The sequence below is a fragment of the Neomonachus schauinslandi genome, chromosome 8, assembly GCF_002201575.2.
Source record: "Neomonachus schauinslandi chromosome 8, ASM220157v2, whole genome shotgun sequence".
In the NCBI taxonomy this organism is placed as follows: domain Eukaryota; kingdom Metazoa; phylum Chordata; class Mammalia; order Carnivora; family Phocidae; genus Neomonachus; species Neomonachus schauinslandi.
Window position 1 is genome coordinate 55,663,770 of NC_058410.1, and position 26,767 is coordinate 55,690,536.

At 36.2% G+C, this 26,767-nt stretch overlaps 1 protein-coding gene across 5 annotated transcripts in view; it reads left to right on the forward strand.

The window, feature by feature from the left end:
* HACE1 (HECT domain and ankyrin repeat containing E3 ubiquitin protein ligase 1) overlaps window positions 1-26,767 on the forward strand; it is a 106,144-nt gene that overhangs the window by 37,837 nt on the left and 41,540 nt on the right. For all 5 annotated transcript variants that reach the window (XM_044917282.1, XM_021693118.1, XM_044917283.1 and 2 more), the window contains 7 exons: window positions 6,492-6,588; window positions 7,585-7,686; window positions 8,769-8,875; window positions 15,775-15,925; window positions 22,926-23,260; window positions 23,773-23,841; window positions 24,085-24,172. In XM_044917282.1, the coding sequence (XP_044773217.1) occupies window positions 6,492-6,588; window positions 7,585-7,686; window positions 8,769-8,875; window positions 15,775-15,925; window positions 22,926-23,260; window positions 23,773-23,841; window positions 24,085-24,172 (949 nt within the window). The remainder of the gene's footprint in view (window positions 1-6,491; window positions 6,589-7,584; window positions 7,687-8,768; window positions 8,876-15,774; window positions 15,926-22,925; window positions 23,261-23,772; window positions 23,842-24,084; window positions 24,173-26,767) is intronic.

Below are 26,767 nucleotides of genomic sequence, written 5' to 3' on the forward strand. Positions count from 1 at the left end.
CTTCCCTTCCCTTCCCTTCCCTTCCCTTCCCTTCCCTTCCCGTCCCTCCCCTCCCCTCCCCTCCCCTCCTCTCCCCATGCCCAGCATGGAGCCCAGCATGGGGTTTGACCTCATGACCCTGAAATTAAGACCTGAGTTTAAGAGTCTGATGCTTAACCGACTGAGCCACCCACGTGCCCCTCAATTATTTCTTTTATAACACTTTGTATTTTGTAATTGTTTGTTTACTTGTTTATAGGTATATCTCTCCTACTAGACTGAAAGGTCAATAAAAGCAAGAATTTTATTCACCACTTTATATTCAATGTGTAGTTACAGTGGTTTGCATTTAGATGCTTAGTAAATGTTTTTGAATGAATGAATTGCTATAATTACATGTTTGAGAAGTATCTTCTATAAAATAATGCATGTATAATGTTAAATGTAGGTATATTAGTGTTGTGTAGAATGTGGATATTCTTATGGTTAGTCTGAGCATAGAGGTATGGTAAAAGAGTTTTTTTAGAAGTACTTTCTGTTAGTATAATATTCCCATCATTAACTTTTATTTCTTTAATTTTTTAAGATTTTATTTTTAAGTAATCTCTACACCCAACATGGGGCTCAAATTCACAACCCCAAGATCAAGAGTCGCATGCCCCACTGACTTAGCCAGCCAAGCACCCCTCCCATCATTAACTGTTATTTTAGCAAATATTAGATTTCTTTGAACAGAGATAGTTAGGCAAGTCTGATTAAAATTGAAACAAGAAAAGAAATTTATCATTGTAGCAGGATGATAGATATGGAACATGGTTCATTTGTAGGCAGACTTTTTTTATTTAAATTTTTATGTAAATTCTAGTTAGTTAACATACAGTACAATATTGATTTCAGGAGTAGAATTCAGTGATGCATCATTTATGCTCAACACGACAAGTGCCTCCTTAAAACCTATCACCCATCTAGCCCATCCCCCACCCACCTCCCTCTATCTACCCTGTTTGTTCTCTATTTTTAAGTCTCTTATGGTTTGTTTTCCTCTCTGTCTTCCCCCACCGTATGTTCATCTGTATTGTTTCTTAAATTCCACATGAGTGAAATCATGTGTTTGTTGTAGGCATACTTTTAATTTTATTTGTGATATCTAGATATAGGTATACATTAAACATATAAATTATTCCCAGTGTATTCTCTCTGATAAGTGAAAAGGGAAAGGAATGTGGGAAAGAGAACAAGTTGACCCTATAGACAAATTAAAAAAAAACCTTAATGTAAGTTTTTATTGGTTGAGAGGTATTACTAGATATATCATCATATGCTTTTTTAAAAAAATTCTGGATTACATTCCAAAAGTATTGAGATATATAGGAGAAGGAGCCTTGGAAGCAGGGTTCAAATCTTGGCCCCAAAACTATGTAACTTAAGTCAAGTTTCTTGACCTCTGAAGCTTTTGTTTCTTTGTTTATGAAATGGAAATGCTGCTATTTGGCTTGTGGGACTATAGTGAGAATTAAATAAGATGGCTTATAGAAAGCATCTGGCAGGGTATTTTGCATTTAGTCGTTAGTAAGTGCCTACTAAACTGTAGCACAGTTCTCCACTCCTCAGTGAGCACAAAGTATGGTTGTCCTCAGTTTTATTGCTATACAAGATTTCTATTCTGAGAAATAGGATTCTTCTTTCACCATACAGACCTTTTCTTTTTTTTTCTTTTTGTTACTTATATTCTCATTCTGAGCCATATTTAATTATGTAGTGCTGCTGTGAATGAGTCATTTTCAAACCGATTTTGACCTAAAATTATGACAGGAACTATTTCCCAGCCACTTTTTTCCTCCAGGCATTTTGCATAATACATAATTCATTAGCTTTCTTTCATATGTACTATAGGCACACAATGATTCCCCCCTATCCCACCCCCATTTTTAGGCAGCTTTGTTTTTAGGACTTTTTTTGGGAGGGAGAGGGGGAGAGAGAATCTTTTTTTGTTTGTTTTTAAGATTATTTATTTCAGAGAGATGAGCCGCAGAGGCAGAGGGAGAAGCAGACTCCCTGCTGAGCTGGGAGCCTCACGTGGGACTCAATCCCAGGACCCTGGGATCATGACCTAATTGAAAGGCAGATGCTTTAACCAACTGAGCCACCCAGGTGCCCAGGAGAGAAAGAATCTTAAGCAGGCTCCAAGCCCAGCATGGAGCCTGACACAGGGCTTGATCTCATGACCCTGAGGTCATGACCTGAGCCAGTGTCAAGAATCAGATATTTAACTGACTGAGCCACCCAGCCGCCCCTATTTTTAGGACTTTTTTTTTTTTTTTTTTTAAGATTTATTTATTTATTTTAGAGAGAGCCAGAGAGTGAGTGCATGGAGGGGAGAGGGACAGTGTCTTTTTTTTTTTTTTTTTTTTAAGAGAGAGCACGAGCAGGGGGAGAGAGAGAGAGAGAAGCAGACTCCCCACTGAGCAGGGAGCCCGATGCGGGGCTCCATCCCAGGACCCTGGGATCATGACCTGCGCCAAAGGCAGATGCTTAACCGGCTGAGCCACCCAGGTGCCCCGAGGAAGAAAGAGTCTTAAGCAGACTCTGCACTCAGTGCAGAGCCCATTGCAGGGCTTGATCCCATGACTCTGAGATCATGACCTGAGCCAAACCAAGAGTTGGTTGCTTAACGAACTGCACCACCCAAGCACCCCTAGGATTTTTATATAGTATTTACAAATGCCTCAAGTCTTTAAATTGCTAGATTGGTTTTATTTTCAGTTGTATGCTTCCCATTCCCCTGAGTTCTTAAATAAAGGTTTGGATTTATAATGATTTTCAAGTATTTTCTATATCTGCGATAACTTTTTTCTATTAGGAAAAGTGAGGGGGCGCCTGGGTGGCTTAGTCGTTAAGCGTCTGCCTTTGGCTCAGGTCATGATCCCAGGTCCTGGGATCAAGCCCCACATCGGGCTCCCTGCTCAGCGGGAAGCCTGCTTCTCCCTCTCCCACTCCCCCTGCTTGTGTTCCCCTCTCTCACTGTGTCTCTGTCAAATAAATAAATAAAATCTTAAAAAAAAAAGGAAAAGTGAGAGTTAGCTGGGATTATATAGATACAGTAAACTAGTGAGATGTTTATGTAATTATAGACATCTGCAGTAGAGAAATAGAAAAAGGTGTGATTCTGAACATGGATTTGTAGCTACTGCCAAGCAACTCCTTTCAGTTCACAATCAAAGCCATATAAAACAGCCAAAGACTCAAAATTGTAAACTTTAGAAGAGGAAAGACTATTAGAAAATACCGTCTCTTTGTTTTATAAGTTGTTCCAGAAAAATACTGCAGTGTATGTGCTATATGCACTTTAGCCAAGTTTTCAGATCATATCCTTGAAAGCCTAAGATTAGGAGACTGAAGGTGCTTGAAAAATCACTTCTAAATGCGTTAGAAGTACTATAGCTTTCTTATTAAATCTTTGCCAACTTAGTTTCCAGAGAATGCATTGGCATTTCCTTGAAGGGACTATTATCTCAATCAATATAAAAAAAAAATAGTTGAATTGTAAAGAATATATGTTCATTGGGCAAATTTTTGCAGTTATTTGGACTGAAAAATCTTTTTTTTTTTAAAGATTTTATTTATTTATTTGAGAAAGAGAGAATGAGAGACAGAGAGCACGAGAGGGAAGAGGGTCAGAGGGAGAAGCAGACTCCCCGCTGAGCAGGGAGCCGGATGCGGGACTCGATCCCGGGACTCCAGGATCATGACCTGAGCCGAAGGCAGTCGCTTAACCAACTGAGCCACCCAGGCGCCCCTGGACTGAAAAATCTTTTATGCAACACTCTGAGCAGTTTGTTATAGGTTAGTCTTTTTTTTTTTTTTTTTTTAAGATTTTATTTATTTGGCCGAGAGAGACAAAGCAAGAGAGGGAACACAGCAGGGGGAGTGGGAGAGGGAGAAGCAGGCTTCCAGTTGAGCAGGGAGCCCGATGCGGGGCTCGATCCCAGGACCCTGGGATCATGACCTGAGCCGAAGGCAGATGCTTAACCAACTGAGCCACCCAAGCGCCCCTGTTACAGGTTAGTCTTAATGTCGTGCAATATTGTCGGTGAGGCACTTGAAGCCCTAATTGGGTTATGCAGATTTTATATATATTTTAGTTCTTGTTTCTTGCTTTTAATTTATTTTTGAAATGAAATGTTACCTGATCGTAGATGAGATTTTAATGTAGTTTTAGAAATTACTCCAGTTTTCTAAAAATGTCAAAATGGTATTCTTTTTCCTTCATGATAATTATCCTTTTTGCTATATATGATAAATAAAATTATTTGGAGACTTTTTAAAACCACATATATTCAACAATGTCCCATTTGTACATGGTGATCTTGTCCGTTGTGTGTGATCCCCATTTTATTTTTCTCATAGCATGTATCCCCTTGCACCTTGTACCATACTCTCTTGAGTACTAAATTGTTTACTCTTTGAGGGCAAACTCTGTTTATTCATCTTGGTTGAATAATATATAGATGAAAGATTTTGGAGTTAGACTGACCTAGATTCAAATTCTCCTCTGTCATCTAACTGTGATCTTGAGTAACTGTGGTTTTCTCAAGTCATGGTTTTTTCAACTGAAAAATGGAATGAATACTTATTTTATAATAGTGTCAGGATTAAGTCAGACTTTGTACAAAGAACTGAGCATTATGCTTGTCATTTAGTAGATCCTAAATAAACTGTGATTCAGGTCTTTTTTTTTTTTCTGTAGTACACTACCTTATTTAATGCTTATTTGTCAAATGAATGGTACCTGAAGCTAAAAACTATAATTCAACATATGTATTGAATATATGTTATAAGCCAACTGCTGTGCTTGGTGCTATGGAACAAATATATTGTGAAGAAGTTTATAGTTTAATTGGAGAGATTGGACACATGGATATTAAATAATTATAGAAGAAATGTCATTAAAGTTGAACAGACTAGCTTTGCGGTTTTGGGTTTTTCAGAACCAAGCATAGTAGCAAAGATAACACTGTCTCTCTAAATAAATTAATAAGTTAGTTTCTTTTCACTTAGCTTTCATTTTTAGGTATTACAAAGAATAGAATGGTGTTAATTGTAAACTCTTGCTGTTAGCTTTAATATATAATGTGTTGACCAGTACTCCCAGCTTAATGACAAATGATGCTTGATGAAGACTTTTCTTGATGTACAATAGTAAAACTACCTACTGTTGCTTTTGGAGAGATTGCTGATTTATTTGGTTTCTTGGTTTTCTGGAATAAATTAGGCACTGTTCTTAAGCCAGTTTTGGCCTCTTGATATTTGTATTAAGCTAAGTAATCAGTATGACAATAAAGTATTGGGAGAGTGATGTATCTATAATATCTGCCATCACATTCATAGTAGGGTTTATTAAATTAAAGAAATTTTAAATTGTTTAATGCCATTTGGTTATAAATTACACTTTATGCAGTGTCATTTTGTGGTAAAGAATGAGTGGTATTTTTTTTTTTTTTAACTCTGAGAAATCTGTGTGTCTTTCTCTTTGGGAAATGACATACCGGTTTGGGTGTAATGGTATCGTCGAAGAGTCTTGTTTTGGAAGACAGGGATCTGAGTTCTAGTTTCACCTGTGCTTGAGTTAGTAGCTTTTGTCATCTACAAAATACAAATTTTTGATTAGATACTCTTCTAAACCGTATGACTTCTTTGGGCATTTCGTAAAATTCAAATTGTAGTGTCTGTGGATTGTAACTTTATTTTTTATTGTCTAGAGTATCTTGGATCACATTAGCTCACTGAATAATGAGACCTAGAGTCTAGTGGTTACCTTCTTCAAATTAGCTTCCTCCTAGCTGAAAGAATGATGGTTACTAATTTTACTCCTACTAGAAAGAGAATAAGTAGAATGGGCATGTGGATAAGAGCATTGTTCATTCTAGATCAGATTAAATAGCTGTCAACAGAAGCCAAACTGAGTGGGTTGATAAAATGAAGGTTGAAAGCTAGATATATTTTTGGATAATTAATCCCTACCCTTCCCTCATTCTCTTATTTTGATAGTTGTATTTTCTTCTTCCTTCCTTCCTTTCTTTTTATTTATTTTTTTGCCAAGTATTAAAGTGCCATAAAATATACTCTTGTTTTGAATATTGAGGTTTTTTTTGACTAAGAGGTCTAGAGACTTGGATGGGTGTGGTAGGAAGAAGGTTGGAAATGATTGAAAGAAAAAAATGGAGCATAAGCCTGAGTAGTAGCTGTTTATCCCTAAATGTTATGATTTATTGTAGGTAATGTGTTCTAAGTTCAATTCTAAGATTTAATAAGTCAGTTTCCTATCTACATGGTGACGGTATGATTTAACATTGGGAAATGTTTTCCTGGATGTTGAGGATGTAATTCAGATCTTCCTCTCAATTTTTAAAAATTGTTAGTCTTCTCTTGATTCATATTGACTGTCCATAATTCATAGAGAAAGACTTTAAATTAAAAAAAATTTTTTTTAACATGGTTTTACTTCTGTACAGTCATGGTCAGAGAGACACAGCACAGATTCTTCTGTTACGAGGAGCTAAATATCTGTCAGATAAAAATGGAGTAACGCCTCTGGATTTATGTGTACAGGTATGTTGTTAATGTATATTCTTAGCCCTTTACTTTGTAATAGAGACTGAGACTGGTAAAATCACCTTTTTTCCTCAAATGAGAGGGTGGATGCAAAGATTTTTATTCTGTAAAGAATATGATTTTTTTTAAAGAATATGATCTTTTAAAGGAACTGTGATAGTATAAGAAGTATATATTGGTCTTCATCTCAGTTCCTAACACAAGAGCTTCTCAGGCACTTGGAATCTCCAGAGTGATAAGAATGTCTTTTTGTACATTAATGAGATGGCTGGTGGCTTAAAGCCTCTGATAGCTTCAGGATGGGTGCTGATTGCCTGGGAAGCCAGTCATGTGACTCCCAGGGAGGTGAGAGGGACTGGAGGTTGAATTCAGTCATCAGTGACCAATAATTTAATCGATCATGCCTATGTAATGGAACTTCCATAAAAACCCTGTATACAGTGGGGTTCTCAGGGAACTTCTGAGTTGGCAAACACATCAAAGTTGTGGGATGGTGGCATGCCCAGAGAGGGCATGGAAGCTCTGTGCCCCTTCCCACATACCTTACCCTGTGCATCTCTTCCATTTGGCTGTTGCTGAGTTGTATCCTTTATAATAAATAAAGTGTTTCCCTGAATTCTGTGAGCTGTTATCAAACAGCAAATAGCAGATTATCAAACCTGAGGGGGTGGTTTATGGGAACTCCTGACTTAAAGTTGGTTAGTTAGAAGTATGGGTGGCCTGGACTTGTGAGTGTCTTCTGAAGTGGGGGCACTTTTATGAGACTGAGCTCCTAACCTGTGGGGTCTGTGTTAACTCTGGGTTAGCGTCAGAATTGAATTAAATTTTATGACACTTAGTTGTTGTCCACAGAGAGTTGGAGAATTGCTTGGTGTGGAAAACCCACACCTTTAGTGTCAGACTGGTGTGTAGAGGAAATAAGTTTTCCATTAGGAACTTCTTTTGAACCTAGATAATTAAAAAAAAATTTTTTTTTTTTTTTTTTTTTTTTAGGGTGGCTATGGAGAGACATGTGAAGTATTAATTCAGTATCACCCTAGGCTTTTCCAGACAATTATTCAAATGACACAGAATGAAGATCTCCGAGAAAACATGGTAATGTAATTGTACTAGTAGCTTGTAAATGAACAGGTTTTTTGTTCATGTTTGGCATATATGGCATTTTAAAATGTGCCTAGTAATTTTAGTATTATAAATATTTTAATGATTCAGATTTGCTTGTCTGCGTTATAGGAAAGTATGAATTATATACTAATAAACTTTGTGCTGCTATTTAGCCCTACGAGTCTTCTGCCCTCAGGGTCTTTGTTTTGTTTTTAAAGATTTTATTTATTTATTTATTTATTTATTTTAGAGCACACGCATGCGTTGGGGGGCGGTCAAGGGGAGAGGGTGAGGGGTAGACTCTCAGGCAGACTCTGCACTGAGCCCAGAGCCAACCTGGGGCTTAATCCCACAACCCTGAGATCATGATCTGAGCTGAAACCAAGGGTCAGATGCTTAACCAACTGAACCACCCAGGTGCCCCGAGGTCTTTGGTTTTTGCTTAAAATAATTGGAATTTTCCCCATAGGTAGGGGAAAATAATCTAAGGAGGAATATCATAATGTCATTGGTAATCACTTGTTTATTGAGCTCTGTATTATAATATCTTTACTCTGAAAAATTGCGGAGTTTATACTTCTCTTATATTTTAGAAGTTTGGAATTAAATTTCTGTAAATGAACTTGGTGATTTTTTTTTTTTTTAAAGATTTTATTTATTTATTTGACAGAGAGAGACACAGTGAGAGAGGGAACACAAGCAGGGGGAGTGGGAGAGGGAGAAGCAGGCTTCCTGCTGAGTGGGGAGCCCGATGTGGGGCTCGATCCCAGGACCCTGGGATCATGACCTGAGCCGAAGGCAGGCGCTTAACGATTGAGCCACCCAGGCGCCCCTGAACTTGGTGATTTCTATCTATTTGCATTTTTCATTGCTTTAAAAACTGGGTGATTTTGAAAGGATTTTATGTCATGTCTATATTAGCTTTTGAATTTATGCAAGGCAAAATAACTGTAAAGGACTTGATTTCAGCTAATTAGCTTTGGGATACTTTTTAAACTAATAGGTATATAATTTCTTGATAAAGTTTAATGGATTATTGTATAATCACATTTTTTTATTTGTAAAAAATTTAGTTGCGGCAAGTTCTGGAACATTTGTCTCAGCAAAGTGAAAGTCAATACCTAAAGATTCTAACAAGCCTTGCTGAAGTTGCCACAACAAATGGGCATAAACTGCTTAGGTAAGTGTTTCAAAATATAAGCAAATCAATAGGTAGCAGTATCTGTCACCTTTGTCTCCTTTCAGGCTTTTCTGGGAATGGTTTATTTTGTTTGATGTTTTTGTCAGTGCTAAGGTGTTTTAAAAATTTGCTGATTTATTATTGTTTCGTTTTAAAAGACCAGGGCAATCAAGTATTACTGAGAGACTTTAGTTTCTCTAGAGGGACTAAAAGTAGAGAGTTACTTAAGTGGATTTGGACATAAGTGTCTAAAATTCTATAAAATGATAGATTAGTCCTAAGTAAATCGTACATGAAGAATAATCAAGCAAGTTTAGGAGTCTTTATTTTTTTTTTTGGTCCTTCCCCCAAGAAAATAGTTTAGGAATGTTGATCACTAATTTATAGAACTCTGTGTATGGGCTACTGTTCAGCCTCTCAGTGATCCCTTATAAAGTTTTTGCCCTAAACTGTCCCCCTTCATTCAGTTCTTTATTCTTTCCAAAAGATGCTATGGTTTTAATGGCTCATTGCTATATCAATGGAGGTAACGCCTTTATATTACTTGCATTTATATGTATTGTATTTTCCTGCAACTGTACTTCACTGTATATGGTTAGCTGCCCCAATTAGGAATAAACAGCCCCAATTAGGAATAATTGGGCACTTAGGGGCACCTGGGTGGCTCAGTTGGTTAAGCGTCTTTTGATTTCGGCTCAGGTTGTGATCTCAGGGTCGTGAGATTGAGCCCTATTTGGGTTCCATTCTCTGTGTGGAGTCGGCTTCAGATTCCCTCTCTCCCTCTCCCTTTGCTTTTCACCCTGCTTGTGCTCACGCACACATGTTCTCTTTCTCAAATCTTAAAGAAGGATAAACAGTCATTTAGAAATGGTTAATGTGTTTTTTCTTAGCTTATAAATTTGGCCTACTTCTAATTTGGATGCTTTCCCCTTTGCAGTTTTCTTTTCACTTCTCTTAAGACATTGACAGTCTTAGAATGGGTCACAGTCTTCTCTCATCTCTGTGGTTGCAACTGGAGTTTCTCCCTCCCAACTCCATGCTGTTTTTATAAATTGGCTACATTGTTGAGTCCATTATGATAGCCCTTTGTTTCTGTCTTCCTTCAGACCAGAATCACACTCTGTACTGTTTATTTAAAAGGATCTTTGCTAGGCCCCTTACCCTTCATGATACCAGGGTCACCCCCTTTGTGTTCTTTTATCCATTACATCTTTCTTCAGCATTTCTACTCACTATACCATTTGCTGTTTTTTTTTTTTTTTAGTTTCTACCTTTGAGACTGCTTTAGGTTCTGTTTATGGAATTCATTGAATTTCAGCTTTATATAATGCTCTTGTCTTATTTAGTCATTTCTATTAATCCATTTATTTGATGAGGACTTTCTACAATTCAGACATACTAAATAAAGGCATGGCTTGGGAGTCAGCCAGACTCAGGTTTAAATCCAGATATCACTATTTGCTGTGTGATCTCAGCAAGTAACTGTTTTGAGTTTCCCTTTATCATTTACTCATATATCTAATACATGTTTCTGAATGCCTGCTATCCACCAGGCCATCTGGTAGGTGATTGTGAATAAAACAGACAAGATCTCTCCCTATACTTAATTTACAGCCTGGTCAGGATTTTAGTTCCTTGTTGGAAAATGGTATTAAATATCTTCTTAATGAATTATAAAAATACAGTGGTAAGGTACTATAAAGTGCCAAGCATATTGTCTCGCACATAGTAGAGATGATGATGATGATTATATAAATGGAAAAATCCCGGAGATAATGATTATGGTTATTATAAATACTCTACATTTCTTTCTTTCTTTCTTTTTAAAGATTTTATTTATTTATTTGAGAGAGAGAGCGAGAGCAGGAACACAAGCAGGGGGTGTAGGAGAGGGAGAATAGGCTTCCCGTGGAGCAGGGAGCCCAATGTGTGACTCGGTCCCAGGACCCTGGGATTATGACCTGAGCCAAAGGCAGACGCTTAACGACTGAGCCACCCAGGTGCCCTCTTTTTTTTTTTAAAAGGTTTTATTTATTTATTTGAGAGAGACAGAGAGAGCACAAGTGGGGGAAAGGGACAGAGGGAGAAGCAGACTCCCCACTGAGCAGGGAGCCTGACGTGGGGCTCAATCCCAGGACCTGAAGGCAGACGCTTAACCAACTGAGCCACCCAGGCGCCCCAGTACTCTACATTTCTTACATTAGAAAACTGACCTGTTTTTTTCTATTTAAGTCTTTGTCCTATTTTTTGCTTTTCCACAGTAATGAGAAAGCCTCCGTTTTTATGTATTTATGTTTTTAAGTTTACCTTTAATACTTATTAACCAGGTACTAGCTAAGGAACATTCACATCATTTAAACCTCACAGTAATTTTGTTATTTAGGTAGTTATTTCCATTTGACATAGAAGAAAACTGAAGTTTAACCATTTACCAAGCTAACACATAGAAGAACCAGGATTCCTATTCTCCCTAATAGAGAGCAGATTCTGGGTTACAATCTAGCTCTTAAAAGAAACAAGGAGATTAGTGGAATGGAAATAGAATGGGAAAAAGGGAGCCATGACCATAACAGGTTTTAAAACTATTTTGCCAATATGTACTTGCCTCACTGCTTATAGTGCTACTTTTCGTATGCTCTGTGAAATCTGTTAATTATGGCCATTTTGGGGCTCTAAATATCTTTTCTTTGAGATTGGTAGTGAGTATTGGTTATTAGTATTTTATTAGAATTTATTGTATTGTTTACTCTTGGGAAATCCTGTGTTTCTCCTTTACTCTCGCACTTCTACCGTGCTCACCAGATGTGTGGGTTTTTTATTCCCCCATACCAAGAAATTCTTTAGACATCAGCTGGTGTACAGTTTAACTCAGCTTTGACAATTGTCCATCTAGAGATATATCAGATCTCATAGGTTAAGGGCTCATTCCTGTGAGACTGCTCCCACTTTCAGATGCCAATTGCAAGTAGTAGGTCCCCAGGTTACCCACACCTTCTGTCTGACTTCACTTCAAATCAGAGATTCTCATGACCTCTTTCCTCTTAGATTTGGAAGCTCCCCGAACCCCGTATTTTGGGCTTTTTGTGGAGGCTTTATCTTGTAGGCATGTTGGTCATTAACTGCATTTCCAGGCCCTCTCCCCTTTTTGGAGAATGTGGTGTGGCGCTGGAAATTCCAAGCTTCTAATCATGACTTCATCCAGGAGCCCACAAAGAGTCACCTCAGTGGAACAAAAGACACTGCTGTCACCCAGGAAATTACAAAGGATTTAGGAACTCTATGTCAGGAAATGGGGTCAAAGACCAAATATTAGGACAAAAGATGCTCCTAGTGCTCTTATCACTTAAGAAATTATGACGGTTTTAGGAACTCTGTGCCAGCAACCAGGAGTAGAGACCAGTATATATGTTTTCTATTATCTCACAATTGCCAGTGTATAGTCTTAAGAGGATCTCAAATATAAATTATTCTCCTCTGCCAGTTTATGTTTCATGGTACTTCAGCAAATTGTCTCTCTTTTGTTTATCCATTTGTGAATCATTTTATGTTTCTTAACTCACAATGTGATATAATTTTGGCCACATACTTTAATAGAAATTTTAATTAAGGAAACTGATTCAAATATGTATTTAGTGATAACAGATGTTATTTAGCTTACTCTTGAAAAAGCTGAGCCTTTTGTCTAACTGATTCTAGGAATATTTACTAAAGATAATAAATATCTACTGAAGGCCCTTTTGCACATAATGTGTTTCACTAAATAAGTTAGTTATCTTGCTTTCGGTATACTTTTGATTAAAGATAAAGATAGTTATCAGTGTGCAAATGAACAGAGAAATTATAGCTGTTTGCTTAGTGAGACACTGAATGAACATATACTCTTACGTAAACCAAAGGTAAGTGTATCGATAGGGCTTTGCATTAGGAAACTAATGTTAAAACTTTTACGTTGAGACACCTCACGGCTTGGGAAGAAATTATCATTTTATAATCAAATGGAGAAGGATATAATGAAGTTTGGATTTATGATCTTTTTGTTTAATACTAAAGAGATATTTCACTGGTTGTAAAGTGAAAAATAACATTTTTTAGATCCAGTGAATCAGCTTGGAAGAAGTTTAAAGGGTACAGTAAATAAAATTATTAAACTGTATTAATAATTGATAGTGATATTCAGATTCCACTGTGTAAGAAAATACTTAAGATAACTCATGGTGTGTTTCCTAGATCAGGTACTTAAATCTTTATGTATATGGTAATTTTATAGAGGAAAGTCAGATTCACCTCTTTCTCATGGAAGAATTTGAGTCATCATAGTTAACTTTTCCAAGAGTCACAACACAAAGAAGGAAATAGTTTCTATTTTGTCATTCTCATCAATCTTAGGATATAAAATTAGAAATACTTCATAAAGACAAATACGTAAAAATCAGTACAAGCTAAAGTAGTAATTCTATACCCATTTGATTCAAAGTTACTAAAGCAAGTTTTGCTAATGTGATAGAGCTGTTCCAATTCAATACAGCATGGATAGCAGTAACTGTTACATTTTACTAACACTTGTAACTGATAGCTAATTTTTGTTGCCCGTTTTTAACAATTTCATTATTCTTACAATGAGAAACAACATGAATATTGAAGTGAAAATGTCAGAAAATTTTGGGTTCACCTGTCACCAGGATAGAAAATACCCTCTATTTGGCACTTACCACACTGAACCCAAAGTTCAGCTTCTTCAGTTGAGTTGTGGGTTGACTTAAGAGCATAACATTAGCAGTAGGCATTTGCTATTTCCACATTATTAATTCCTTTTTTATTATTATTATTGATGTGTAGTTGTCATACGTTATATTAGTTTCAGGTGTACAAGATACACAGTGATTCAGCAATTCTGTACATTACTCATTGCTCACCGTAAGTATAGTCACTATATGTCACCATACAATGTTATTACAATATTATTGAGTATATTCCCTATACTGTACTTCTCATCTTGACTTATTTTTATAACTGGAAGTTTGTACCTCTTAATCCCTGTTATCTGTTTTGCCCATCTCCCCATCAACCTAATCCTTAACTTTTTTTCTCTCAAATTTTTTTCTTGTTACGTTAATCACCATACATTATTACATCATTAGTTTTTGATGATTCCTTGTTTGCGTATAACGCCTGGTGCTCCATTCAGTACGTGCCCTCTTTAATACCCATCACCAGGCTAACCCATCCCCCTACCTCCCTCCCCTCTAGAACTCTCAGTTTAATCCTTAACTTTTTTTAATGTTAAAGGATACCTAAAAATATCGTAGAGGAAAATTTTAGTGAGCTAAGTAAAATACACTTAGGGAAAGATAGGGTAAGCTTTGATAATTAATGTATACAAAGACAATCATACCATTCTGCCCAAAAGTTTATGTAACTCTTTACTCTGCTTTTGAGCAACTGTTGTAATACAAGATAACTGATTAGAGGGGCGCCTGGGTGGCTCAGTTGGTTAAGCGGCTGCCTTCAGCTCAGGTCATGATCCCAGGGTCCTGGGATCAAGCCCCGCATCGGGCTCCCTACTCAGTGGGAAACCTGCTTCTCCCTCTCCCACTCTCCCTGCTTGGGCGCCTGGGTGGCTCAGTTGGTTAAGTAGCTGCCTTCGGCTCAGGTCATGATCCCAGAGTCCTGGGATCAAGCTCCGCATAGGGCTCCCTGCTCAGCGGGAAACCTGCTTCTCCCTCTCCCACTCCCCCTGCTTGTGTTCCTGCTCTCGCTGTCTCTGTCAATTAAATAAATAAATAAAATCTTTAAAAAACAACAACCCCCCCCCCCAAAAAACCCAAGATAACTGATGTTAGAGATTTCAAAATAAAACCACCCCCTGAGCAACAATGAATACTTTTTTTAAGATCTGTCATTAGATTCAGTAAAGATTTAGCCTAGGGCGCCTGGGTGGCTCAGTTGGTTAAGCGACTGCCTTCGGCTCAGGTCATGATCCTGGAGTCCCTGGATCGAGTCCCGCATCGGGCTCCCTGCTCGGCAGGGAGTCTGCTTCTCCCTCTGACCCTCCACCCTCTCATGCTCTCTGTCTCTATTTCTCTCTCTCTCAAATAAATAAATAAAATCTTTAAAAAAAAAAAAAAAAAAAGATTTAGCCTAATTCCTACAGTTTCTCTGTGGAGGGGTAGTTGATTGATATTTGTAATGATGAACAATCCCCAGGCACTATAAGATTCTGAAGGGCTTTTTGATTTGTCAAAGAAGGTCTATATTATAGTCAATTGGATTTGAGTTTTTCTTTTTTTTTCATAGTGGGATGTATATCCTATATTTATGTAGAGTCATAAGACTACCCATTATGTAGAGAACCACCCTTGCTGATAGTAACTTTAAGATTATTCAATTTGTAAATATTCTGTACATGAACAATTGGTTACTGTTCTGGGGAGAGGTGGGGAAATGAGGTTATGGATAGGAGAGTAGAAAGTTCAGCTTCTTCAGTTGAGTTGTGGGTTGACTTAAGAGCATAACATTTCTATCATTGTTTCTCTGTGAAATGTTCTCAGAGTTCTAAAGACTCAGTATAATTTACATACATACTTTTGGAAGTGGAAATTGGAGATTGCCTTAAGTTGGTGCCTCAAGAAACTGTTTAACAGTGGTCCTTTACTTCATATTTTTATGCTTTGATTATCAGTTATATTCTGGTTGCTTAAACATTAATAATTCATTCATATGCAATTCAAGTAATGTATAGCAACTTCCTATTAAAAAAACATTCGAACCCTATCATGATAGGAATTTTGCTAGTTATGTTAGGAAACCCATGGTCAGTGTGACAAAAAGGTCTTAAGTATTTTAAAATATAACTTGTTTTATTCCACCTAACCTGTTCATATTTTAATTTTTATTTTCAGCCTATCTAGTAATTATGATGCTCAAATGAAGAGCCTTTTAAGGATTGTGAGGATATTTTGTCATGTCTTTCGAATTGGTCCATCCTCTCCCAGTAATGGAATCGATTTGAGCTACAACGGGAATAAAACTCCAAGAAGCCAGGTGTTCAAGGTCAGAAAAGTACATGATGTTGTTAGGAAGATAATTGAAAAAGAGATGAATTTGATAAAACATGCATTCATTAGTCAGAAACCTCACAAAGTTCGATTCATACTCATACCACTTTTAAGTTAGGCACACCTTTCAACCCTTTCGTTTCTGTCTAATCAGCAGCAATCTTAAGTGGTGAGTTTTCTATATTTTTCTTACAACTAACAATTCTATTAGTGTTGTATTCTAAAGGGTAAAGATATTTATTATTTAAATCTACATTTTTATTGGATTAAAGGTTTAAATGTGACAGTATGCGGCGTCATGCTTTTTTTTAAAAAAATTCTTCAGAAGGAAAGAAAATATCTAGTTTTCTTTTTTTTCCTTGTGTCCATTTATTTTTTAAGTTTTTTATTTTAATTCCAGTTAGTTAACATACAGTGTTAATGTTAGTTTCAGGTATACAATATAGTGATTCAGCAGTTCCATACATCACCTGGTGCTCATCATGACAGTTGCACTCCTTAATCCCCATCACCTGTTTAACCCATCCCCTCATCCACCTCCCCTCTGAAAATACCTAGTTTGTATTTAGAGGTTATTATCATATGTGTGGTATGTGTGTGTGTCTGTGTATGTGTTTTTGAAGTAAGATTACTTTCATTTCCTAGGTTTACTACCAGTTAATTCTTGAGATCACTTCAAGGAAAAATCATTGAGATATTTTCTTTCTTTCTCTCTTCTTTTTTTTGAAGGGAGAGAGCATGAATGGGGGGGCGGTGGTGGCGGGAGGGCAGAGGCAGAGGGAGAAGCAGGCTCCCCACTGAGCAGAGAGCCCGTGGCGGGGCTCCATCCCAGGACCCCCGAGATCATGACCTGAGCTGAAGGCAGATGCTTAACCAACTGAACCACCCAGGTGCCCCATATTTTCTTAAAATATTTTGTATTGCTTCAGCTGTTTCCTGTAAGACCCAAGACAATGTTGCTACCCAAATTAAATTACAATTTTATGAATTAAGCAAAATGAACATGGCTATAATTGCTATTGTTAAGGCTTTTTTTGTGGCATTATATTTTTAAATAATTCAGATGTTGGACAAATGTGTAACTTTATAACTGTTTTCATGTTATTTTTTTAAAGGTAATTTATCCTAAGAGATTTTCATCGTATAAAATTTGCTTTTGGGTTCACAAAGGCTTATATTTCTTTAGTCTTTTGAGTATAAATATAGGTTGTCTATCCAAAAAGTGATACAATTATTTTTATGTGCCAGTTCCTCAAAAACTAGTTATGATTGACAGCTTTACTGTCTCTAAAATTTGAAGTAAAACTAATGACCTTTGCTAAATGATTTTTTTCTTACGTGGAAATTTTTTTTGGCAGACACAAATAAGTGCTTTGTAAGCATTTTGACACTAGTAGAGTCTTTAATAGAATCTACTAAAATAGGATTCTTTAATAGAATCTACTAAAATAGGTATGAGAGGCTTTTAGAAAGGTATGTGTGTCTTGCATCTGTCTGCTTCACTGTTTTTTAAAGAATTAGTGTAGGAAAGAGTTTTCAGCTGTGTGTGAGTGAGTGCGAGAGAGAGAGAGAGAGAGAGAGAGAGAGAGAGATTCTTTTTCCTTCCTTTTTTTCCCCTATTATGCCACCTCCTGGAAGAAGTCAGTTATACATCTTCTTGCAATTCAAATTTTGGCTTTTCACATAACACTTCTTCAGCACTAGTTTGGAGTGATAATTTACTGTCTTTGCAAAATTTGAATCTAATTATTGATCTACTGTTTTGTCAGTGCTGTTTTAAGTGACTTTTACTGCTTAAACATTCACATTACTTGCAGTTGTTCTTAATGTATTCTGGTGTGGCCCATGCTGTTAGTTACTTAAATCTAGGCTTGATTGGATTTTCTGCTTATCCTTTCTACTTATCTGTAATGATGAATAGAAAATCAAATCAGGTGTAGATACAGTCACTCTTACCCAAATTGCGTGTAGATTATATATACTATTGTCTGATTTTTTGTTGTTAAAATTTAAGTCTGCTGTGTGTTTCCTAATGATATCAGAAAATAAGTAATGTGCTAATTCGTAGCCTCTGTATAGGAATTTAATGCTTGATTTAAAATGTTAGTTTTCTATCTGGCCCATCAGTACAGGTATAACAGAGTAGGAAAGGGTGTCATTGGTTTTCTTTGAGCTTTTCTTTTATGGTATCTAAACTCCGTTTTGATTGTCATATATCAATGACATATATAATACAAAAGTTCTTTTTTTCTGTTTTTTTTCATTTGTTAGTTTCTTTTTTTCTTAAGCTTTTGCTTTCTGCATTATTGACAACTTCTTTTGCCTCTGACCACTTATTTTCTCTTAAATTTTGACCTTTCACTTTGGTAAAATATTTTTATTACAAAACTCATCTAATTTTTTTTTTTTAAAGATTTTATTTATTTTTCGACAGAGAGACAGTGAGAGAGGGAACACAAGCAGGGGGAGTGGGAGAGGGAGAAGCAGGCTTCCCGCTGAGCAGAGAGTCTGATGTGGGGCTCAATCCCAGGACCCTGGGATCATGACCTGAGCCGAAGGCAGATGCTTAACGACTGAGCCACCCAGGTGCCCATAACTCACCTAATTTTTTAAAAAACATTAGCTGTTACTATTAAAAACTTATAGTCTCTTTCATATAATTTTATGAATTAAATGTAGACGAGGATGACAAAATGATCTGCCCTCCAGCTTACAAGGATAAAAAAGAAAAACTACATTGTCGTCTATTTATATAAAGTCTTCTGTTCATTGTGGGGTGATTCACAGTTGTAAAGATCATAACCATTTCCTGAGTTCCTGCAATGCTAGACTGGAAATACCATTTTAATTTTTACCACATTTTGTCTAAGGTAGCAATTGATCCCTACTTTCCATTTCATTAACGGTACTCTAACATGTCACTTTATTGTTAGGATTAACTAATGGGTTTTCCATTAAGAATGAGTGGGTTTATAGGCCATGTGGTTTTAGTAGGTGAAATTGTTTAACATCCTGTTATTAGTTTTCTTATTTATCTTATAAATCCTTTAAGTTAATCTTAACACTTAGCCATTTTTTTCAGTGTTAAGAGATTTTTATCTAGTGCTTTGGGAACTTTGGGGCATCTGAAGGAGAAGGTAGTTATGATTATTGAAGCAGTGTGAGCATGGGGAAGACAATTTAGGTTTCCTGAATCTTGATATGCTGTGTGTGTGTGCGCGCGCGTGTGTGTGAATAGTAAGCTGTGACTATTAACACTTTTGTAGAGTTATAATTGGGAAAAATTTGGAAGCCAGGGAAGATTGAGAAACTTTTAACTTTAAAATCTTATCTTCTGGGTTATAACATTTGACATTATTAAATTGAGAATAGACTAACAGAAAACTTCAAGTTACTATTAAAGAACTTAAGTTAGTAATACTTTCCTGTCAAATTTGTATCTCACTTTGGTATATGGATCTTAAATTTTTAAAAATTGTCCGCTAAGTCTGAGATTATATGTTATAGTTTTTTTTTTTTTTTTTTTTTTTTTTTTAAAAATTTTTTTTTTTTATTTGAGACAGAGAGAATGAGAGACAGAGAGCATGAGAGGGAGGAGGGTCAGAGGGAGAAGCAGACTCCCTGCCGAGCAGGGAGCCCGATGCGGGACTCGATCCCGGGACTCCAGGATCATAACCTGAGCCGAAGGCAGTCGCTTAACCAACTGAGCCACCCAGGCGCCCTATATGTTATAGTTTTAAAATAGATCTTAAAATGTTGAGAACTGTGTATGATTGTTATAACATTGTTACTATGTGTAGAATATATTTCTGTAGTGAAGACCATTCAGTAATATGAAATGAAGCAATATTTCACAATGCCAAGAAGCCTGCTAATGGCTTCCATAGTCATTGACTCGTTTTTCAGTAATAGTTGATACATATGTTGCTTTGTATCTTATCTAAAGTTTTCTCTTATTATTTATGGATATAGAAAGCATCATAGATAAGCTTTGCAATGGCTTATTTTTAATTTTAAAAATATTTATTTATTTATTTTTTAAAAAGATTTTATTTATTTATTTGAGACAGAGAGAGTGAGAGGGAGGAGGGTCAGAGGGAGAAGCCAACTCCCTGCCGAGCAGGGAGCCCAATGCGGGACTCGATCCCGGGACTCCAGGATCATGACCTGAGCCCAAGGCAGTCGCTTAACCAACTGAGCCACCCAGGCGCCCCTAAAAATTTATTTTAATCCTTTTTATCTGTGGCTGCTACCACAGTTAGAAATTAAAGCTATTTTCACAGTATTCTTTTGGTTATTGAGGCATGAACTTTCTGAACAAATCATCCAAGGGACAACTCTTTAGGTAAAAATACCTCGAGGTTGGAATTTGGTTTTAATGCATGTGTGAATGAAGAAAGAAAAGATAGGAAAAAGAGAAAAGTAAAGAAAGGCCTAAGATGACTTACTACTTCTTTTTTTCCCTTATTCTCTTTTTAATTTTTGCTGTGTTCCTTTACTGAAAACTCTTTCTAGAACTACCATTTTTACACAGATCTGAGTTTAAAAAAATTATTTCTGGATTATTCAAAATTTGCCTTTAGTTTTTACACATTGTCAGTATTTAAAAATAGGATTGCTGTTGGTTCAGGCTCAGTGCTCTCATCCGTGTGAGCAGCAGGTTTATCATTTCTTGCCTTAGGCTTCATCTCTATCCAGTGTGTTGGTTTCAAGAAGTTACCACCTGTTCTTTCTGTTTTGGAAGTTCATTTTGTGATGTAAAACTAAAAGTTTTGCTGACATAAAAAGTTCTTTTTCATCTTTTACAGCGTGTTTGCTTTGCTCATGAGGAGAATTAAGACATTTTTGGTGCATGTCAGTGTTTATGGCAGCTGGTGGTGCTTCTTGCCCTTCCTTTAAGCAGCTCAGGGATCCTGAATCTCCCAACTGCTTTGTCTAACCATGGAAAAGCCCTCTTTGTGGGGGGCAGGGGTGCTTATTTCAACCTCAGAGAGAGTATAATTAGTTTCTCACTCTGCTTACTTGTTACCAAGTATGTACTAACTAAATATTTGTTGAATGAAAGAAGTAGGTTTTTGTTGGTGATAGTGTGGACTTTTTGCTTTATTTTGTTTTGTTTTCTGCTTTTTGGTTTAATGTTATGGTGAAGACTTAGGGCTGATTTAATTGTTTGCAAATTCAGTAAGTCAAATACTCTCAAAGAGAATGTTCTGGAAACCTGAAGAAAGACTGTGAACATATAGCAGAGGAATTTGTTAGAAAATAATTGTGAAGAATTTCCTGGAAGAACAGGTTATTTAAATATTTCCTAAACTTCCAAATATAGTTGTGGAATCTGTTTCCATGAAGTAAGATTTTAATATTTTAATCTTTAAAAGTAACATTATTTCTTTTGGTTGAAATACTGTAGGCATGGATCTTTCTGAAGCATATAGTCTAATTTGTAGCATTCTGTGATCCTATAAGAAACAAAAAGTAAGATTAGCTTTTACATTCGTTTGCAGAAAGACAGTTTATATTCTCAGTAGGAGTATTTAGCACCTGGAGGCTCACTTGGTTAAGCGTCTGCCTTTGGTTACAGGTTATGATCTCGGTGTCAATAGGAATATTTAAAATAGTGTAGGAATGAAGGAACATTTAACGGCTATCCTTCCCCCCCCCCCCCCGATAACTGTTAATTTTTATTTGGGGTTAAAAATGTTCTAGCAGGTCCTTCCCTCCCTCCCCCAGTTTTATTGAGATATAACTGACATATAACATTGCATAAGCTTAAGGTGTACAGTGTGATAATTTGACACGTGTGTACTGCAAAATGTTTACCCCAATAAGGTCAGTTAACACATCCTTAACTCGCATTACCATTTTCCTGTTCTTATGGTGAGGACATTAAAGCTTTACTCTCATAGCAACTTTCAAGTAAGCAGTACAGTATTGATAACTAGTAATCTAATATTGTATATTAGATCCCTGGTAGCATATCTTTTGATAATATTTCTCCTTGTTAAAAATTACTAATTATTAGGGATGATGCATATATTTCATCTTCTTCAGTACTTAGTCCTTTTGTAGCTTTTGTGATTACATAATATTTTAAAAAGGGAACTTCATTTGCTGTTTATTTACAAAAGACATTTCATTATTCCTAAAAGGAATATTTTAAATAGTGTAGAAATAAGAAATAGTTTACTCTCTCCCTCCCTTTTTCTTTTTTAAGCTGTTAATCTTTAGTTGGAATTAAGAATTTGCTAGTCAGTATTTGATAGTTACTAGTTATTAGAGATGGATTTTGTGTATATGTGTGTGAAAACATGTATATATGTATATATATAAATACTACATCATATTTTTAAATTTCGTACTATACATTTTCAAAACCTGAATTACATGTAAAGAAAAGAGCACAGTAAACTTTTTTTTTAAAGTTTATTTCTTTTAATAATCTTTACATCCAGTGTGGGGCTCTGAACTCACAGCCCTAAGATCAAGTTGCATGCACCACTGACTGAGCCAGGCAGGCACCCCAAAACTAAGCTGTTTATTAAGCTTTTTAGGAATTCTAATTTTTTTTTTTTGGAATTCTAATTTTTTTAATTGAGAAAAGATTTATAATTGAAAATTGTTAACACATGAGTATAGTAAAGGTTGGGGGATTGTATATATAAAAGTAGTATATGTTTTTAAAGCTAAATTTAATTTGAAAATTTTAAAAGAGGAAAGATTGCTTATAAATTTTTTTGTTAGATTTTAGTTTTACCTTTTTATTCCAAGGAATAAATAAATGCAAATTAAATTTTTGCTATAAGCAAAGAAATTGTTATTTATGTGGCATTCATATGTTTTTGTTACTTACCTTTAGGCATTGCTATCACATTAACATGGGAAAATAGAAGTATCTAGGATAAATTTTCTCTTTTATATTATTTGTTTGGCTGTGTGAGTTTTTTTTCCTGGAGTTTAAGAATGATGTTTAAAAAACACTTCTTTTTTCCTCCTAGCCTCTCGAATTGCTTTGGCACTCATTAGATGAATGGCTAGTTTTAATAGCTACAGAACTGATGAAAAACAAAAAGGACTCAACGGATATCACTTCTATTTTACTGAAACAAAAAGGCCAAGATCAAGATGGTACTTCCATTCCTCCATTTGAACCTCCAGGACCTGGGAGCTATGAAAATCTATCCACTGGCACAGGGGAATCTAAACCAGATGCTCTTGGAGGGAAACAGGAAGCCAGTGCAGACTGTCAGGATGTTATTTCTATGACAGCTAACCGGCTAAGTGCTGTCATTCAAGCTTTTTACATGTGCTGTTCTTGTCAGATGCCTCCAGGGTAAGAAGGTTTCTGCTTATTATTTCCTTTTCTGATAGATGAAGAAAAGCTGTGATTTTTTTTATAATTTCAGTAACAACAAATAATTTGTTGATTTTCGGTTCTGTTTTGATCTTGTTGTAGGACACTTATACTATTCTTAAAATATTTGAGTTTTAAGCATTATATAAGTTATTAACATGTAGAATGGTGAATGTCACTTTGTATAGGATTACTTAATTATGTATTCAAAATGTATAGAGCAGAGACGTTTAAAATCTCAAGGTTTTAAAAAATAAAATAAAATTTCAAGGTTTTTAAAAAGTCACTGGGCATATCCTCTGTTAAAGAAAAGTTATATATATATTTTTTAACCTTATAAATTGACTGGGCATGCCTCAGTTTCTCAAATTTAGTCCAAACCCAAATCTTTTTTTTTTCTGTCTAGAAGCCAGTCCAATTCTATACATAGTTACCAAATTTGCTGTATCACCAATTTCTGTGTGTTCTGATTGTTTTTTTATCCTCCACAGAATGACTTCACCCCGTTTCATTGAATTTGTCTGCAAACATGATGAAGTTTTAAAATGCTTTGTTAATAGGTAAGGCTTTCTTGGATTCATGGATTGCCCTTGTAGACTTTTCTTTCTTTACTTACAGTTTTTATCTCAACAAAAATAATGTTATTTCTGTTACTATTCAAAAAATACTACATGACAAGTAAAAGTATAGTAGGTGTGGATTAATATTTTTTTCTGTTTCAGTATCTGTATATCTGAATTTGCATTTCACTTAATGCAACTCATTCTTCCTATCCATTTAAACAAGTTATATTTTTCTTTTAGAAATCCCAAAATTATATTTGACCACTTTCACTTCCTCCTTGAATGTCCTGAGTTGATGTCAAGATTCATGCATATCATAAAAGCACAGGTAGAGATTTCTCTTAATCTTGTTTTTATTCTCTCTGATGAAAGTTAAGTTTTTTAATTTGAATACTGTTTAGTGAAGTAATTATTATACTTGAGACCTCCTGCTATAAGAGGAGTGAAATGACCTTATTCTTTACTTTAGTATGTGGAATTACAGTAGTAATGTTACTTTATTTATTTTTTTAAGATTTTATTTATTTATTTGACAGAGAGAGAGACAGCGAGAGAGGGAACACAGCAGGGGGAGTGGGAGAGGGAGAAGCAGACTCCCCGCGGAGCAGGGAGCCCGATGCGGGGCTCGATCCCAGGACCCTGGGATCATGACCTGAGCCGAAGGCAGACGCTTAACAACTGAGCCACCCAGGTGCCTCAGTATGTTACTTAAGTATGAGGAGCATTTTTTAATCTTAAAGGAAGTGTGTATTGAGTGCCCACTGTGTGCAAAGACAACAGAATACATTGTCACATTTCCTGAAACGAGTTTACTGGAGCATTAGTCCTATAAGGCTGATGGTCCTTGAGAAAAGGATTTTATTCCCAAATGCATTTGGAAAATATAATATCCCTGTTGGAGATTTATAAAGCACACCAGCAACTTGTTAAAAGGCTTTGAGAAACCCTCTGCTAAAAATAGTGATTTAACTTTGTTAATCGTCCAAATTTATTTAACCTGAGAGTCTTTTCTCCGGCAAGGTTCATTCCTCATATCTCATGTTTCATGAAACATGCTAGGAAAAAGCTTGTTTTGCTACTTACCAGCTATGTAATTTGGGGCACATTTCCAACATCCTTGAGCCTTGCTTTCTTCATCTATAAAATATACATAATGACACCAAACTCACAAAACTATTGTGAAGAATAAATTTTATTTTATTTTTTAAAAAGATTTTATTTATTTATTTATTTATTTGACAGAGAGAGAGAGAGAGAGCGAGAGGGAACACAAGCACGGGGAGTGGGAGAGGGAGAAGCAGGCTTCCCGTCGAGCAGGGAGCCTGATGCGGGGCTCGATCCCAGGACCCTGGGATCACGACCTGAGCCAAAGGCAGATGCTTAATGATTGAGCCACCCACGCGCCCCATGGAATAAATTTTAAATAGTAACTGGCATATATGTTCAATAAATGGTAGTTATTTGGAGATAGAAAGCATATGTCTTTTCTCCAAAAAGATCTTAATTCACTCTAGCAGGGGAGATAATAAATGTACCTATAAAATACTAATTACATAATTACCTGGTTGTTTAGTAGTTTAAGGGAGGAAGACCTTGCTGCTGTATAGTCAAGGAAAATTTTGAAGAGGAGGTTGATTTTATGCTGGACCTTGAAAAGCACTGCAAAATTTTGCTCGGAGTAAATGGGGAGGGTGACCATTCTATGTCAACATATAGGCCAGGGCTTGTAAATGGAAAAGTGTATAAAATTACAGTGGTTGAAGCAGAATTTTGTGTAGGTGAGGAATGACATATAATTCTGGAAAGGTGGGTTGGGGTCACACTGTGTTAAGCCTTGATTGTCAGATTGAAGAATCTTCTTTGTTTTTTAGGCTGTTAGCAGCCCCTGATAACTTTGCTTCAGGAGAATGATATGACCTTGGCAAAAGTTTAGGAAATAATTTGTCTAAAGTGTAGGATAGACTGGAGGCTCTGGTTTGGTTAGTAGTTGTAAGATAGATACTATAGGTGTTTTTAAATGTCTTTAGGGACACCCATCCATTCAGAAGTTAAAGAAAACTAAGAACTAATTTTTATAAAATTATGCACATGTATATGGATATCCTTTGGCATCTGTTAAAAATGATAATGTAAATGAGAAGGTAGAGATAGTAACTTACCTTTATTAAATGCTAATTTTAGGTCACTTACCATAAATTTATTTGCTTTACATGGATTATTTTCATAGCAATCATGTGGGATAGGTACTCTTTAACTGAAGAGATTAAGCAACTTGTTTAAGTCATTCAGCTACCAAGTGGGAGAACCAGAATTTAAGAGTGTGTCTGTTTTTTAAATTCATTTTCTTAATCTAAACTATGTGACTCCGTTCTAGGGCAAATGAGATAATATGTGAAAGAAGCTTTTAGTTTTTGAAAGAGATAGTTTGTTATTCTTAATATTATCTCTGCTTTTCACTTCTGTTTTCCTCTTCCCTTCCTGAACAATTTAGTCAAAAGCATCTGCCTTAAGCTATCCACCTTTTTTACCCACAGAGGAGGTTTTGTTGCCTGACCAGGGTGAGAAGGGTGTTCACATGCATAGTGGTGGCCTAGTGTGGGGGTTGGAGCTTGGTATGTTAAGGAGGTTGTCTGTGTAGTAGAGTATGTGAGTTGGAGCACCATTTGGCGGATGTCCAGTGTAGAGGATGGTGGCAATTGCTCAGGGTAGACTGACAGAGCCCGAGTAGGGTAGAGGGCATCCATGCAGTAATGTGTCCATGTCAGTGACAGGAGATTGGTTATATACAGGGTGCGGCAGTTCATCAAGTAAGGAAGTACACTTATTATGGGAGCCTGATTTCTCAGTATTGGAGAAAGAAGTTACAGAATGGAGGAGAATAGAATGAACCATGCTGTTGGATTAGAATTGGAGATATCAGTGT